We start from the raw sequence: 14,966 nt of genomic DNA, 5'->3' as shown, positions 1-14,966 counted from the left end.
CTTTGACCTAGTGACCTGAAAATCAACATAGGTCATCTGCCAGTTATGATCAATGTTCCCATGAAGTTTCATGATCCTAGGTGTAAGCATTGTTGAGTTATCTTCAAGAAACCATTTTAGTATTTTGATTCACTGTGACCTTGACCTTTGACCAAGTGACCAGAAAATCAATAGGGGCCATTCGCCAGTCATGATCAATATACCTATGAATTTTTTATTTTATGATCCTAGGCGTAAGCATTCATGAGTTATCATCCGGAAACCATTTTTCTTTTTCGAGTCACTGTGACCTTGACCTTTGACTTAGTGACCTGAAATCAATAGAGGTCATCTGCGAGTCATCATCAATGTACCTATGAAGTTTCATGATCCTAGGCGTAAGCGTTCTTGAGTTATCATCCGGAAACCATTTTACTATTTCGAGTCTTTGTGACCTTGACCTCAAAATCAATGGGGGTCATCTGCCAGTCATGATCAATGTACTTATGAAGTTTTATGATCCTAGGCCAAAGCGTTCTTGAGTTATCATCAGGAAACCATCTGGTGGACGGACGGACCAACCGACTGATATGTGCAAAACAATATACCCCCTCTTCTTCCAAGGGGGGCGTAAATATAATATTCATTTTTAGTAATCTAAATTAACTAAAAATTGCTAGATTGTATTTTCCGAGAAATTATCGGAAAACATCGTTAAAGATAAAGGGTATCTGCCAGCTTATGCCATTATAACACAAATGTTAAATGGCAAAAGCTGTGGCCCGGTTCACGGCACGCGGAGCCTACCCTATTGTGAACCATAACCTTTTTGTGTTTTTCATCCTAGTAGTTACCTTGACATAGAACAGAAACATTGGTTACTTGTATGAAACAGTTCTTATAAAACTTGGTATACAAATTGCGACATTGTTGCCCAGTTGTCCGTCAGTCCAGGTCCGAATAGTCGCTAAAATTGAGAAAACTCAGTAAGATTTCATAAAACTTAATATTCACATCATTTTAAATACACAAAATAATACATTGACCATTTTAATTGTGTGATAAAACTTGGTTTACAAATGAACTTAGAAGAGCAATGTGATATTTATTTTGTCCCTACCGTTTTCACATGAAGGGATTTACGGTTGACCCACTGTCCATCGGTCTGTCAGTCAAATAAACCTGGATCTGGTTACAATGTTTTCTTAAGATTTCACCAGGTTACCTACTTTTTGGACACACTTAACCCAGGCTTACTCAACCAAGATGAGCATGTCGATCAGGTTTCATCAAAATTGATTCGAAAAGGGCCTGGTTTCTTCCTTCACCTGATGATGCCCTAACACAGCAAGTCAATCCTCGAATGTCCGAAATATGTTCTGGTTCTTATAATGGCAGACAAAAACAAGACCTATGATTTTAAGTAAATTTGTTATGTTCATATATACATTATTTATATCAACTATTTTTTAAGCTTGTATATGTTGTTATACAATTGTATTAAACATGGCCATTTAAGTCTTTCATTAGATTCTAACTAAACAAATGAGTTTTAATTTCTTTTAAAACTCATGATGCAAGCAAACGATGAACGGCAGTTTTGGGGAAAAAACTGGCAGACAATATGTATTTGACCATCAACACTAGAGAAGACTGAGATAAAGATATGCAGAAAATGAAGTAATACCAGTTCATACACAGTGCTAAACTCACATCATAGAGATGTTTAAGTGCATGGATTTCAAGAATATTAAAGCTCAGGACTTTGGTACAGTCTCCCCATCTACAGCATTTCTCTTGAACCACATGAGAGAAGATATGTGCATCTTGCTGTCCTATGGAGTGGAAGTCTTCCTTGCAGGATATCCATTTGCACGAATACTCCTATAACAAGCAAATTTGTAAACTGCAGATTGGAAGCCAAAGTCAATTAACTTACAGTGTCCACATTTTTAACTTTAGTTATAATCATTGATTAAGTTTTTCACAAATGTTATTTCTGATTGAAAATGTTAATGAAAAGGCAAAAAAAGAGAGATTTACTGTGAAATAAGTCAATGGAGATAAGCCTACTAATAGCTCTTGGTGTGTATTGCGGAATTCACCATGATTTGTTTTACTCTTTTTTTGTTTTATTTATCTATATATTGATATTTTCCATGAGTACGTAACGCATATACACATCTAATCAGAGCCTCTGTTAATGTAATAAAAGTATGTTACTGTTCTGTTCTACTGTTAAAAACTAATCTCAAAAGAAAGAAAAAAGTAAATTTGCTCTATTGTATGAATATGGCATACACTTAATTTTCCATGTTGAAATCTTGTTAAATTCATAATATATAGCCCTAAAATGTTTGTAACAAACAGATGGATGGATTGACAGACTGACCGATGGAAAACGCCAACACAATATCTCTCTGGCTTTGGCGAGGATAATGATTCAACAGAAAGTAGAAATCATCAACAAAAACTTAATGCATCTAAGTTAACTTAGCAATTAGTGAGTGCAATATGTCCTTTAACTGAACAAAAAACAGATGTTTCAAAAACTTAACATGATTTGTTGCAAATATTAAGAAGCACTTACAGGTCCTTGGTGTCAATCACCAACATACGATAAAAAAGTTCTCAGTAACAAAAGGCACACAAATGCAAGAAAAAAATCACTGGATTTTTCTCAACATCATTTAGGAGCATCAACATCCGCTTGGACAGGTTAACATGTTGTTGAATACACAGCTGCATCATGATGTAATGAAGACCACCTTGTCCACACATACGACCCAGAATCATCAGCCCAAACATCTTGATCCACATGGTGGGTGGGAAATGTTTGTATATTCCTAAAGAACAAAACATGTTAATGATTTATCATTTCAAGTAAAAAAGGCAAGCCTTAAAATTCTTAGAAAGCTTAAACTTCTGAAGGTTAATATCATCTGGCTGTGCAGATCTTGGTAATATACCCATTTAAAAAACATTCCTTAAAGCCACTAACCTTGAAATGAAATATCTGGCATAGTAAATTTGGATATAAATAAGTGACCCCGTGACCTTGTTTTTTGACCAGGCATGACTTCTGACCAAGTTTGGTGAAGATCGGATGAAAACTATTTGAATTAGAGAGCGGACACTGTTATGGACCCCGCCGCCCGCCAGGGTGAAACTATAATACGTCCCGTTTTTTCAAAACCGGCGTTTAAAAATAAGTAATATCCCTCACAGGGTTCAGGTCACACAATAAACTTATAGACAATAGGTTATACTTAATTCATTCGCTTCAAACTGTTTCTCTTGACAGATAACAAATGTTCAATCAAATTTTCATTCAAGACCTTGTCACTTCATTTGGTTACAAATTTGAAATATACTAAAATTTGCCTTCATAATGGAAACTTATATTTTCCAAGCATGCCTTCCACTTCCTTGAGCTGACTTCGTTGAGTTCATGATTAGCAGATGCAATCTGTAAGATTTACTTATAAATAACTCTAAAATAAGTAATGGTACCCAACAAATAAAAAAATATAAATTTTTGTGTCTAATTACACACTTTCACATACATAAATGTGACACACGCATAAAGGCCCATAACCATCCAATCAAAATATTCAGAAATAGAGGTGCTCATTATACTAACAGTAATGACTAAGTTTGTATACATGTAAGTTTTTTTAACTATGTTTTGCAAAATATTCTCATGCAAACCAGGGTTTCCAATTTAACAAGCAAATTCGTTTAATTGATATCCCCCGCCAATATGCTTCTGGACACAAGAGTATTATATTTGACACTCAAACAAGCATTTTTCCAAGATACAAAGGGCCATAACTCCGTTATAAACAGATGGTGTACAATACCATTTGGCGTGCATTATCCTCTTATCCATATATATACTCATACGAATTTTCAATGAAATACGCCAAAGCACTTCCAAGATATGGCTCCGGACACAAAAGTGACAGACAGACGGACAGCCGGACAACGCCAAAACAATATACCACCGCCTCTAGCGCGGGATATATACTCATACCAAGTTTCAATGAAATCCGCCAAAGCACTTCCAAGATATGGCTCCGGACACAAAAGTGCCTATAGTAAAAAGCATTTTTTTCAAGATACAAAGAGCCATAACTCAGTTTTTAACAGATTGTATACAATGCCATTCGGCGTGCATCATCCTCTTATGCATATATATACTCATACCAAGTTTCAATTTAATCCCCCAAAGCACTTCCAAGATATGGCTCCGGACACAAAAGTGCCTATAGTAAAAAGAATTTTTTCAAGATACAAAGGACCATAGCTCTGTTATTAACAAATGGTGTACAATGCCATTTGGCGTGCATCATCCTCTTATGCATATATATACGCATACCAAGTTTCAATGAAATCCGCCAAAGCACTTCCAAGATACGGCTCCGGACACAAAAGTGCCTATAGTAAAAAGCATTTTTTCAAGATACAAAGGGCCATAACTCTGTTTTTAACAGATGGTGTACAATGCCATTTGGCGTGCATCATCCTCTTATGCATATATATATACTCATACGAAGTTTCAATGAAATCCGCCAAAGCACTTCCAAGATATGGCTCCGGACACAAAAGTGCAGGACGGTTGGAAGGACGGACAGCCGGACGGACGGACAACGCCAAAACAATATCCCTCCGCCTCTGGCGGGGGATAATAAGCCACATGTACATTGCATGTAACAGGGGTAAGACAATGCTAACAAGAGATGTGGTTGTCAGAAACACAATGCCCCCTGATGCGCCACTTTGATTATTTGTTTACCTTTGACCTTGAAGGGTGACCTAGAATTTTCACCACTCAAAATGTGCAGCTCTATGAGATACACATGCATGCCAAATATCAAGTTGCTACGTTCAATATTGCAAAAGTTATGAAGAAGGTTAAAGTTTTGGTTAATGTTTTTGAATTATTTTTTTTTACCTTTGACCTTGAATGATGACCTTGACTTTGACCTTTCACAACTCAAAATGTGCAGCTCCATGAGATACACGTGCATGCCAAAAATCAAGTTGCTATGTTCAATATTGCAAAAGTTATGATGAAGGCTAAAGTTTTGGTTAAAGTTTTGGGACACACACACACACACACACACACACACACACACACACACACACACACACACACACACACACACACACACACACACACACACACACACACACACACACACACACACACACACACACACACACACACACACACACACACACACACACACACACACACACACACACACACACACACACACACACACACACACACACACACACACACACACTCACACACACACACACACACACACACACACACATACTTGTAAAACCTTCCAACCGGGGAAATGTGTTCTAAACCTACCAACCGGGGACCACCATTTCCACATATTCTAGAAAGCTGAAAGTGATAAAAAACAGACAGGTTTCGAACCTAAAATACGATTTTGACATAACAATTATGATAAATAGGGTAATAAATCAAAGAAAATTTTACATGCACACCGGGGAATTATGTGCGTACCAAATGAGGAACTGCGATGTGTGCCAACTGGGGAACGGTGTATACCAACAGGGGTACTAAGTGCGTACCAACTGTGGAACTTCAATGTGTACCAACAGGGGAATGGTGTATACCAACAGGGGAACTTAGTGCGTTCCAACTGTGGCACTTCAATGTGTTCCAACTGGGGAACGGTGTATACCAACAGGGGTACTATGTGCGTACCAACCGTGGAACTTTAATGTGTGCCAACAGGGGAATTGTGTTAACCAAGAGAGGAACTTAAGCGCGCTATTACTGTGGAACTTCAATAATGTCCAACGGGGAACTTGCGTTTACCAACAGGGGTAATTGTGTGTAATCATGGTACTGTTGTTGATAGGACAATGGCGTGCACGTTCATGGATAATATTTAAGTTAGTACAAAAATTGAAAAGAATATGTATGAAACAATATTTAAATTAAATATGTTTATTATATGACCTTATATAATTTCTGCAAAAATGCCTCATTTGATTGACTCAAATATTATTCACATCAAAATAAGCATACGAGACATAACGCAAATCAAACAATACATTTATGACTTTATTAGCTATAAGCCGACTACAAGCATGCAAGTGCTGCATTATACCATAACAATCATGGTGAATTAATCAACAAATGAATACAATTCGTTCTTAAAACTAAAAAATAATGTTATTTTTTTTCAGGCCACGCTATTTGTAAAACCGAGTGAAGGAGAGGGGGAGGCGGTTTATTTGTTTTATTCCTTTTTTTCCATCAGAAAAAAATATTCACGATGTTCACGTACTATGAAGTTTTTTATCCTAAAAGTAGAACTGCCCATAAGCATGTAGATTTAGTAGTGTAAATTTACTTTGTCCTTACTCTGACATTCTAAAATAACTCATGCATTTAATCCCCTGAAACAGGTAAACATCAGAAAATTCATTCACACGCATGGCACCTTCCACTTCACTTAAATTGTCTTAAATACATTTATTGCATTTTCAAAAATAATAAAATCTGTAACTTTAAACAATTATGAACGTTTCACAACGAATGTGGCGAGGCCTGAGAAACAAAATAGTTTAGTAAACTAGCAAAACGACTTGATAACAATGCATTTTGAAGCGCCAGTGACTTAGTCTACGGCGGTAGGTCAATCTGAATAATGATCAGTATTTATTGTTATAATATATGAATTCCAATTCTACAACTGTGATACCATTACACATGTGCTGTATTAAAAAAATACAGTATGTATGCACTTGTTTGAGTAGAGAATGCCAAAAACGGGTTAACGTTAATAATGAACTTACATTTAATTCTACCTGTCGAAATAACAGATTATATTTTAAGGAAAATAGTCACTGGCAATCGCTTAGTTTTCCCTTGCAAACCAAACACCTTTTTTCAAGATTTGAATTCACGTATTTTGTTCAAACTACCTTTATGTAAACCAACTTATGTACCTAATTTTTGCATAAAATATAATAGAAAGAGTGTATTTTAAGCACTGAAAATTTATGCCGATGTGTAAACCATATATTATTTGTTGAAAACAATATAAAAGTGTTAATTAATGTTGTTATACACGTATAATCACCGCTGACTTTGACAGCATTATCATTATATAAAAACACTAATAATTAAATATGTACCAAAGCAAACACTTATCAAACACGTAGTTTAATATTATTTTGCATCACTTACATTATAGTATATATACTTACTGGGGAGTGCACATGTGAATCAATTGTTAGACCCTTGTTGGTGCCAACTTAAAAATAATATGTACCAACAGGGAAATTATAACAGTGTGACTCAATTCAAAATATAAACATACCAATTATATGCACAAAGCAAATATGTGAATTGATAGTTAATGTGAATATCTACACGCAAAACAAATGCACAAAAGTCTGTGTAGGAAATTATTGTAATATTTAACAACTATTTAATCAATTCTAGTGCGATATTTACGCAATAATTTACATATTGGTAAAGTTTTACTTTAAAATAACTATTAAGTACTCAACTGCAAGTCAGACACCTGTCATTCAAAACAAATTTTGTAAAATTGACAAAATATTCATTTGTATTCTTCACATTGTAGCAGTAGTTTAGCAGTAGTTTTTTTATGTTATTTACATTTATCTTATTACATCTAAAAGTGTTTGTTTGTTATGCTTAAACAAAATGTTTGTTTCCATTTATCCGACTGAATTTTTTTGTGCCTTCTCTGAACGTTTAGCCTTCTAGATTGATTTGTTATCATGTTTGCTATATTCATTCATATTCACCAAGTTTGGGGTAAAAAATAACTTGTATAGTGAGTAACTCGTAGAAACTCGTAATAGAAAGTACAAAGAAACACTCTTTGGCCGAACTATATACCAATCCTAATTTGTTCGGCGATATGATTATGAACAAATATCGTTTTTGACTGAACCGTTTTAATAAAACATTCAAATACAATAAGCACACATATATCGTTTTCGAAAAGAGTATATAGAACAAGAAAACACACAAAACACATGTGGCAACTTCATCCTTTAATGTATTCTCCTAAACGTGCATTATATGTGTAATATTTTTTTAAGTTAAAAGTCCCCGTCGCTTTTTTGTTTCAATTAAATTTCTGCAAAAGTCTTTGACATTTTTCCAACTTCTGTTGTGAAGGTCATTCTCACTTTCAATACATGCTAGTAATTCTTTTTTCCCTGGTAATTTACCCATTATCAAAAAACGATCTAAGTGTCTGTGAACAGCTCCTGTTTTCGTCTTCACTCCATTGCTCTTTGGCTGCTTGTTTTGTTCTCCTGGTATTTGAAGTACCCTTTACTGTACATGGATAATAAAACACCATATGACGTCGCTAACTGCCATGTGTAAGATATCCATATTAAATATATATACTTCAGTACAATTTTTCATAGCAAAATTACGACAAAAGCGTCCAGGTACTTACGGCACCTGATAATGACATCGATGTCACACGAAAAATTTGGAAACATTATTTTGCCTAATGAATCAAACAATTACATGTAAGAAAATCATGTTCTAAGAAACATAAGAAACTTGGAGATACATAACTTAAATGCATTCACATGTGTATGCATTCCTTTGTCTGTTATTTTTGGTTGACTGGTGCTGGGAAGCAGAGTTTCAAGGTCTTCAGTATTTTCATTTTCTGATAATTCAGAAGAATATTGTTTATCTGTCGTGTAAATCACAAGATCAAAAATTATATATAGTTTATAATATAACAATGATGGAAACAACCGAAGCACACCAAATAAATATGCAGTTAGTGCATTGAAATTGAAAAATTAGAAGTAGCCAATGTAAACCTTACTTAGCACAAAATGAGTGTAGACTTTATATTCCACCTTACCTGGTCGTCTCCGATAAAAAAGAATTGCCTTGCATAACACAAGTATATTTCAGAAAATGTTTGTAATTCTGTTTATCACTTCAGGTTATCAAGTTCGGTAATGAGCCCATTATTAACATTAAGTTTACTGAATTAATTTAACACTGAAAATGCGACATACCTACAATACATTCGTCGTCAACATCAATATCGTCTAGCGAATTGACAGAATTTCTGGTAATTTGTCCACTTTCCATCATCATGAGCAGCTTGCTGACTTTGGCAACCTGCATGGTTCCATCTGGTAATCTGTAGAATTCTCTATGTACCCGAATTTCGTGACCAAGAAATTTAGCTAGAATGTCTATTTCATTTTCAGACAAGTTAAAAAGCTGAGTCATTGTGGCAATATGGTTCCTTAACTTTGTAGAACGAAGCCTTTTCGGATGTTCAACTCCACAGTCAATTGCAATTGAACGTAATACGTCTGTCCCACGAATATGCGATGATGCAGATTTTGTTGGGAAAAAAAATTTACTATTTAAACAGTTTGTTAGAGAATTTCTGCTGCGTATGAGGAGGTCGATATTTTCTTTCACTTGTCTTGGAAACAGTACTGCAGCTATTCGACCTCGTTTTGCAATAATCTCTGTACGGTAAAAATAACGGCACAGGTCTTTTTCCAGTTTTGTTAAACATCCATCTAATTCTCCATCGTCATTTGTCAATTTGTTTTTTGAATATTCTTCGACTGTCATTTTTGACACCTCGCCTGATCGTATCGATTAAAAAGAATAGTTTAGCACAAGCAGATTTCAGACAACTTATGCCATGCTTGCCTTTTCTCGCAATCACTTGCTGATCCTTGTAAGGTATTTGCATGTGTTTCTGCTTCATGTCGTAAGTATTCAGACATTACTTTGACATCATTTGCCAATGGCAACAGTCCTTTCTGACTGTTCTGCTTAGCCTCATGAAGTGTTCTTAAGGCATTGGAAGACATGTCATCCGTCCAATTAATTTCAAATAGTTTGGAAAGATCCTCAGCCCTTGTTTGCAGATCCCGGTTGCTTGTTTCGATTCCTTTCGAAATTAGAATTTTTAGACATTTCTGAAGCGTTGTGCCAATCTTTAAGGCTAATGATGGTGTAGCATAAGTATTGGTGTTTCCGTCGAAGCCTGCAACGTTTTTGCAAGATTGTGTAATAAATTTGAAAGCATCTGGATACATGAAATTCTCCAAAGACTTTTCAACATTGCCTGAACAAGATCGCATGTCTTTCAGCAATCTACCAACTTCTCTTAACTTCTGTCTAATATAATTGTGTTGCTCTTCATCATGGCCCCTTTTTATACAGAGTCTTTCACCGAATGCAAGGATTGTATTATCACTTTTGACTATGCGACTTATTTCGTCGTTTCTCATGGACTCGATTACTCGTCTTAAAAATAGTGCTTTCTTCTTTTGATTTTGGTAATAGCAGGCTGCTCTCTAAAGCGAGTCGTTTTCTTGATCCCGCCGCATTTGTAAACTTACATTTTTGAGTGTGCCTCCACAGGATTTTCTTCGGGTAATACCCGTAACAGTAAGGACAAGGTCCATACTCGTCTGCAGCTACGCGTTGATTGTTACGTTGTCTGTATGACACAAACAGCTGTCCTTGGCCATCTCGCAATACTTTAACATTATGGAGATGGTTCCCAACGTTCCTTATTTGTTCATACATTTTTTTATTTTCTGCTGAATTTTCCGTATTTAATAGATCTTTCACATCTTGCCCATCTTTATGCTGCGAAAGCAAATGTTTGTTTAGTTTTGTTTGAGCCTTTTCGCAAAACATGCAATAAAATCTCTTATCGTAATGTCTGTATTCACTGTTATTTGTTTGAGCGATGGTGATGTTGGTTTTGTGTGCCTCTGCGGATGATTCGTCACGTTCACGAGATTGCAAGGATTCAATAGGAGGTAGTGTTGACGCTGTCTTCTTTTGAAATCTTTGAATGTTTGGTATGAGTTCGACAACTATCGACTCATCTGACGATGCATCGCCTTCTTCCGGAATATAGTCTTTGTCATTGTCACTATCCTGTAAAATACAGTTGTTTTCCTGTGTGTGAGATCATATAAAAATATGAAAATATCACAACATCATAATTTGTTGTTGGTGAACTACATCCATAAAAAATGTGTAAGTGTAACATAACACTTACCAGAATGCATGTCTTAATTACAGTTCGTTACTAGAGCTTGAAAAAATCGGAACTATATATAATCTTATATAAAATGTGTAAATGTGTGTACTGTATTGCAATCACAAAATCGTTATAAGTTTACGTACATCGATATCCGATGATTCACAGTTCAACATATTTTCTGCTGCATCTTGTGAATTGTACTCTTGTGCAGTGTCGCTATGTTCTTTAGTTTCGGTACTCTGCAACACAATTCAATGAGACATTAATAGAGTAAGATTCATACATCCACGTTACTTAGTATCAGTTGAAATTGCAATTCTTTAGTAGCAGCATTTTCAATTAATATCATTACTCATGTGGCTTTTTATTATGATGTAGAAAATCTAAGTGACATGAGAATTTTGTGTAAATGTTTGCAACCGATGGTATAATACAAGTTTAATTCACTTCGTCCAAAATAGTTTACTTTTGCTTATCTTACATCACATGTTTTATTTTTTGCCGTTCACTGTCATTGGGGAAGATTTGAAACAGATTGATAGCTTGTTTTGTCGACATAATAACAAACTGAAAAACACCCATAAAACATTTTTAAAGGTTGCATTTAAATGATCAATTTCAACAAAACGGTTTCAAATTTAACATATCTTTGAGTATTCATCTTGAACGTATCAAGCTTTTTTAAAGATTGGCTGAATACACCGACGTAGCAAGTCTTAACATATACCAGGTTGTTCCAAACATGTTATCAAAGTTCGAAAAAGTTTACAAGGAATATTTTTTACAGATACTAATAAGACAAAATGTATGCACGGTTAAATGAAAGGTATTGAACTTCTCTGGACAAATGTGTTGGAAGAAAAAAGAACTGGTGAATGGACTGTGGTTCACGGTAAATCCTGTATGTATTGTGCGGTGGTTGGTGTAAAATGAACTATCTTTTCTTACCCATGTCAGAATGTATCGTATAGCAAATATCGAGTAGACGCTATTGTTTTTTTGTCGTTAAGATAAAATATCAACCAATGTCCATATGTAACACGAAAGTTAAATTTCCTAATGTCTCCGAGTTTCATACACAGTAATTGGCAGCGTATAAGTCTTACACTGAAAATTAAAATTAATGATATTACACTTCTTGGATAAGCGATAATTAACGTTTTTGTGATTATGATGAAGTCGATGTTTATAAACTACAGTGGTTAATACACATGCGCACCAGTTTCATTGACAGGTGTAAATTCTAAATTCTTTGTGTATATGAAGATTTTGAAAGACAAGTAGTTCAAAGTCACTATAACTGGTAAACAATATTTTATTCTTTAAACATTCGCATAACGTGTGCTATAAAATGTTAATATAATGATCGTCCACGTACGTGTTATGTAAAGCCCAAATACCAATAAGCATCACCCGGAATAAATATTGGCACAATATAATGTAAGGCAAAATTACGCCTATTTCACTGAAGACTAAACCAAACCAGAAAATACGCCTTAGTAGCTTCGACATAGTGAAATATTACAAACCGTCTCATCGACTTCTTCCGTGTGTATGGATGTTGTTTGTCCTGGTTCCTGGCTGTCCGTAGATCTAGTAGTCATTGTGTTGCCTATTCACAACAACAATAAAAAATGGTATAACACATAATCTAGTCAGAGTTGAAAAGTTCGCTATTCATAAAACCATTTAGTACACCACATTGACATTAATTCCTTGTACACAAATGACATTAATTTCATGATATACATAATATATATTTAGGCATGTGTAGTAATAACAAAATCACTAAGGAGCCATAATTCTTACAAAATGCTGTTTACAGTAGTCTGCCCTTGTTTATAGAGTGGGGTCATGTTGGTAAAGAAGTATGAAAAATATAAAAGCAATATGTCAAGGGACATAGAAAATATTTGAGGTGGTACGTGAACTTTAACAAAGATTTATCAATAATATGCATATTTTAAGTGGTATGCAAAATATAAAAGCAATATGTCAAGGGACATAGACAATATTTGAGGTGGTACGTAAACTTTCAAAAAGATTAATCAATAATATGCATATTTTAAGTGGATAAAAGTGACAGTAATTCTTACAAGATGCTTGTTACAGTTGTCTGCTCTTGTTTATAGATTGGGGTCATGTTGGTAAAGAAGTATGCAAAATATAAAAGCAATATGTCAAGGGACATAGACAATATTTGAGGTGGTACGCAAACTTTAACATTCCAACGCTCACGCTAACGCTCACGCTAACGCCGGCGCCGGGTTGAGTAGAATAGCTCCACTATATATATATATATATCAAGTTTACAATGCAAACAAGCACACTCGAGTGAAATGTAATGACTCTAGATGCGCCCTGTGTGGTTATATTATTGAAGGGAATTCTTTTGATTTTAATGGCAAAATGTTCAAAATAAAAACTAATATGTCATGTGATATACAAAATGTGATTTATGTATTATTATGCAATGGATGCAGACAATATTATATAGGCCAAACTGGCGATAAACTTAGAAATAGGCGATCAGTCCATGAACAACAAATGCGAGACCCCTCAACAAGACAGATGCCTTTAAGTAAACATTTAGATGAATGTTCACATAATGAACCAAAATTTAAAATATTTCCATTTTATAAGCTATTTTCGAACAATATTTCAGCTATGTTAGCAAAAGAACAACATTTTATACATGTATTTAAACCCAAATTAAATTTCATTTAATATTTATTGACGTTATGACGTCATAATTGATATGACGTTATCTCCATGACATTTTGACGTTGTAATATATTGTATTATGCCCTGATGAGCTATGCGAAACGCGTTGGCTAAATCAATATATATTTAAAATCCCAGACACGTTTTTTTACTTTAATTATATATAAATATATATATAGTCGAGCTAAAAACTGCTTAGAGCTCTACTTTGTTTAACGTATATTTATAAAATATATCCGTGAAATATGTACCGTAAAACAAGCTTTGTAATCAAATGATATTTATATAAATCGATCTTTAGAATTCGTCTTCCAGTATTACTTGAACGTTTACATAAAAGCGCTTTTTAATAGTAATTAAAAATTGTAAACATAATAAAAAAAACTTACCTTAGTTTAATGCGTTTGTTCGCTCGAAACTCCATTTTTCCAACTGACTTTCACTAAATGATATAAATACCGAGTGTATGATTTTTAAACAGCGCAACCGGGGAACTGTTATAAGCCTGGATACACACTCGATTGTAATATGGTCAAGATTTGTGTATATTTTGTGCACGCCACAAACCCGCTAATCGGGGAAGGCGTTGGATTTCTAACTTAAATTGACAGTTTGGTATTTCATTCACGTAGATTAGAGATTTTCGCCTAAAACCAACCGGGGAATTCCCCGGTTGGTAGGTGTTCCCCGGTTTGTTGGTGTGTATTCATACGATTTTCCCCGGTTGGTAGGTTTTACAAACTCACACACACACACACACATACACACACACACACACACACACACACACACATACAATGACAGACAGGCCAAGAACAATATACCCCCCATCTTTCGATCCGGGGGCATAAAAATAATCCTGGTTGTGTTTGTCAAGTTATCTAGCTAAAACAAACAGGTTTAATCAAAATAGTAAGATTAACTAAAATGAGCATACCAGTTATATAGGGCTATAACTATCATTTTGAGTATGCCAACACAAAATCGTGTCATTAGTTGCTAAAAGATACAGAAAGCATTATATGGGAAAGTGCATGTGTTGACCTCCTTTTTTGTTACTTTATTTGTACATAAAATGCTTGTCAAGCATACACAATTTATTGATTAAAAGTCATACCATTGGTGAGCCTATCAGCTTAATTTTACTCTCTTTCC

At 34.8% G+C, this 14,966-nt stretch overlaps 1 protein-coding gene across 1 annotated transcript; it reads right to left on the bottom strand.

The window, feature by feature from the left end:
* Positions 1-10,229: 10,229 nt before the first annotated feature.
* Positions 10,230-14,527, bottom strand: LOC127842756 (zinc finger and BTB domain-containing protein 41-like). Its single transcript, XM_052372457.1, has 4 exons — positions 14,201-14,527; positions 12,617-12,699; positions 11,231-11,326; positions 10,230-10,978 (listed from the first exon to the last, which is right to left on the bottom strand). Exons 2-4 carry the CDS (start codon positions 12,689-12,691, stop codon positions 10,280-10,282), a joined length of 870 nt encoding a protein of 289 aa, XP_052228417.1. The 5' UTR covers positions 12,692-12,699; positions 14,201-14,527; the 3' UTR covers positions 10,230-10,279.
* Between the last annotated feature and the right edge of the window lie 439 nt (positions 14,528-14,966).

The sequence above is a fragment of the Dreissena polymorpha genome, chromosome 8, assembly GCF_020536995.1.
Source record: "Dreissena polymorpha isolate Duluth1 chromosome 8, UMN_Dpol_1.0, whole genome shotgun sequence".
NCBI lineage: Eukaryota > Metazoa > Mollusca > Bivalvia > Myida > Dreissenidae > Dreissena > Dreissena polymorpha.
The sequence above is the reverse complement of the archived record's forward strand: the minus strand, read 5'-3'. Positions and strand labels throughout refer to the sequence as shown.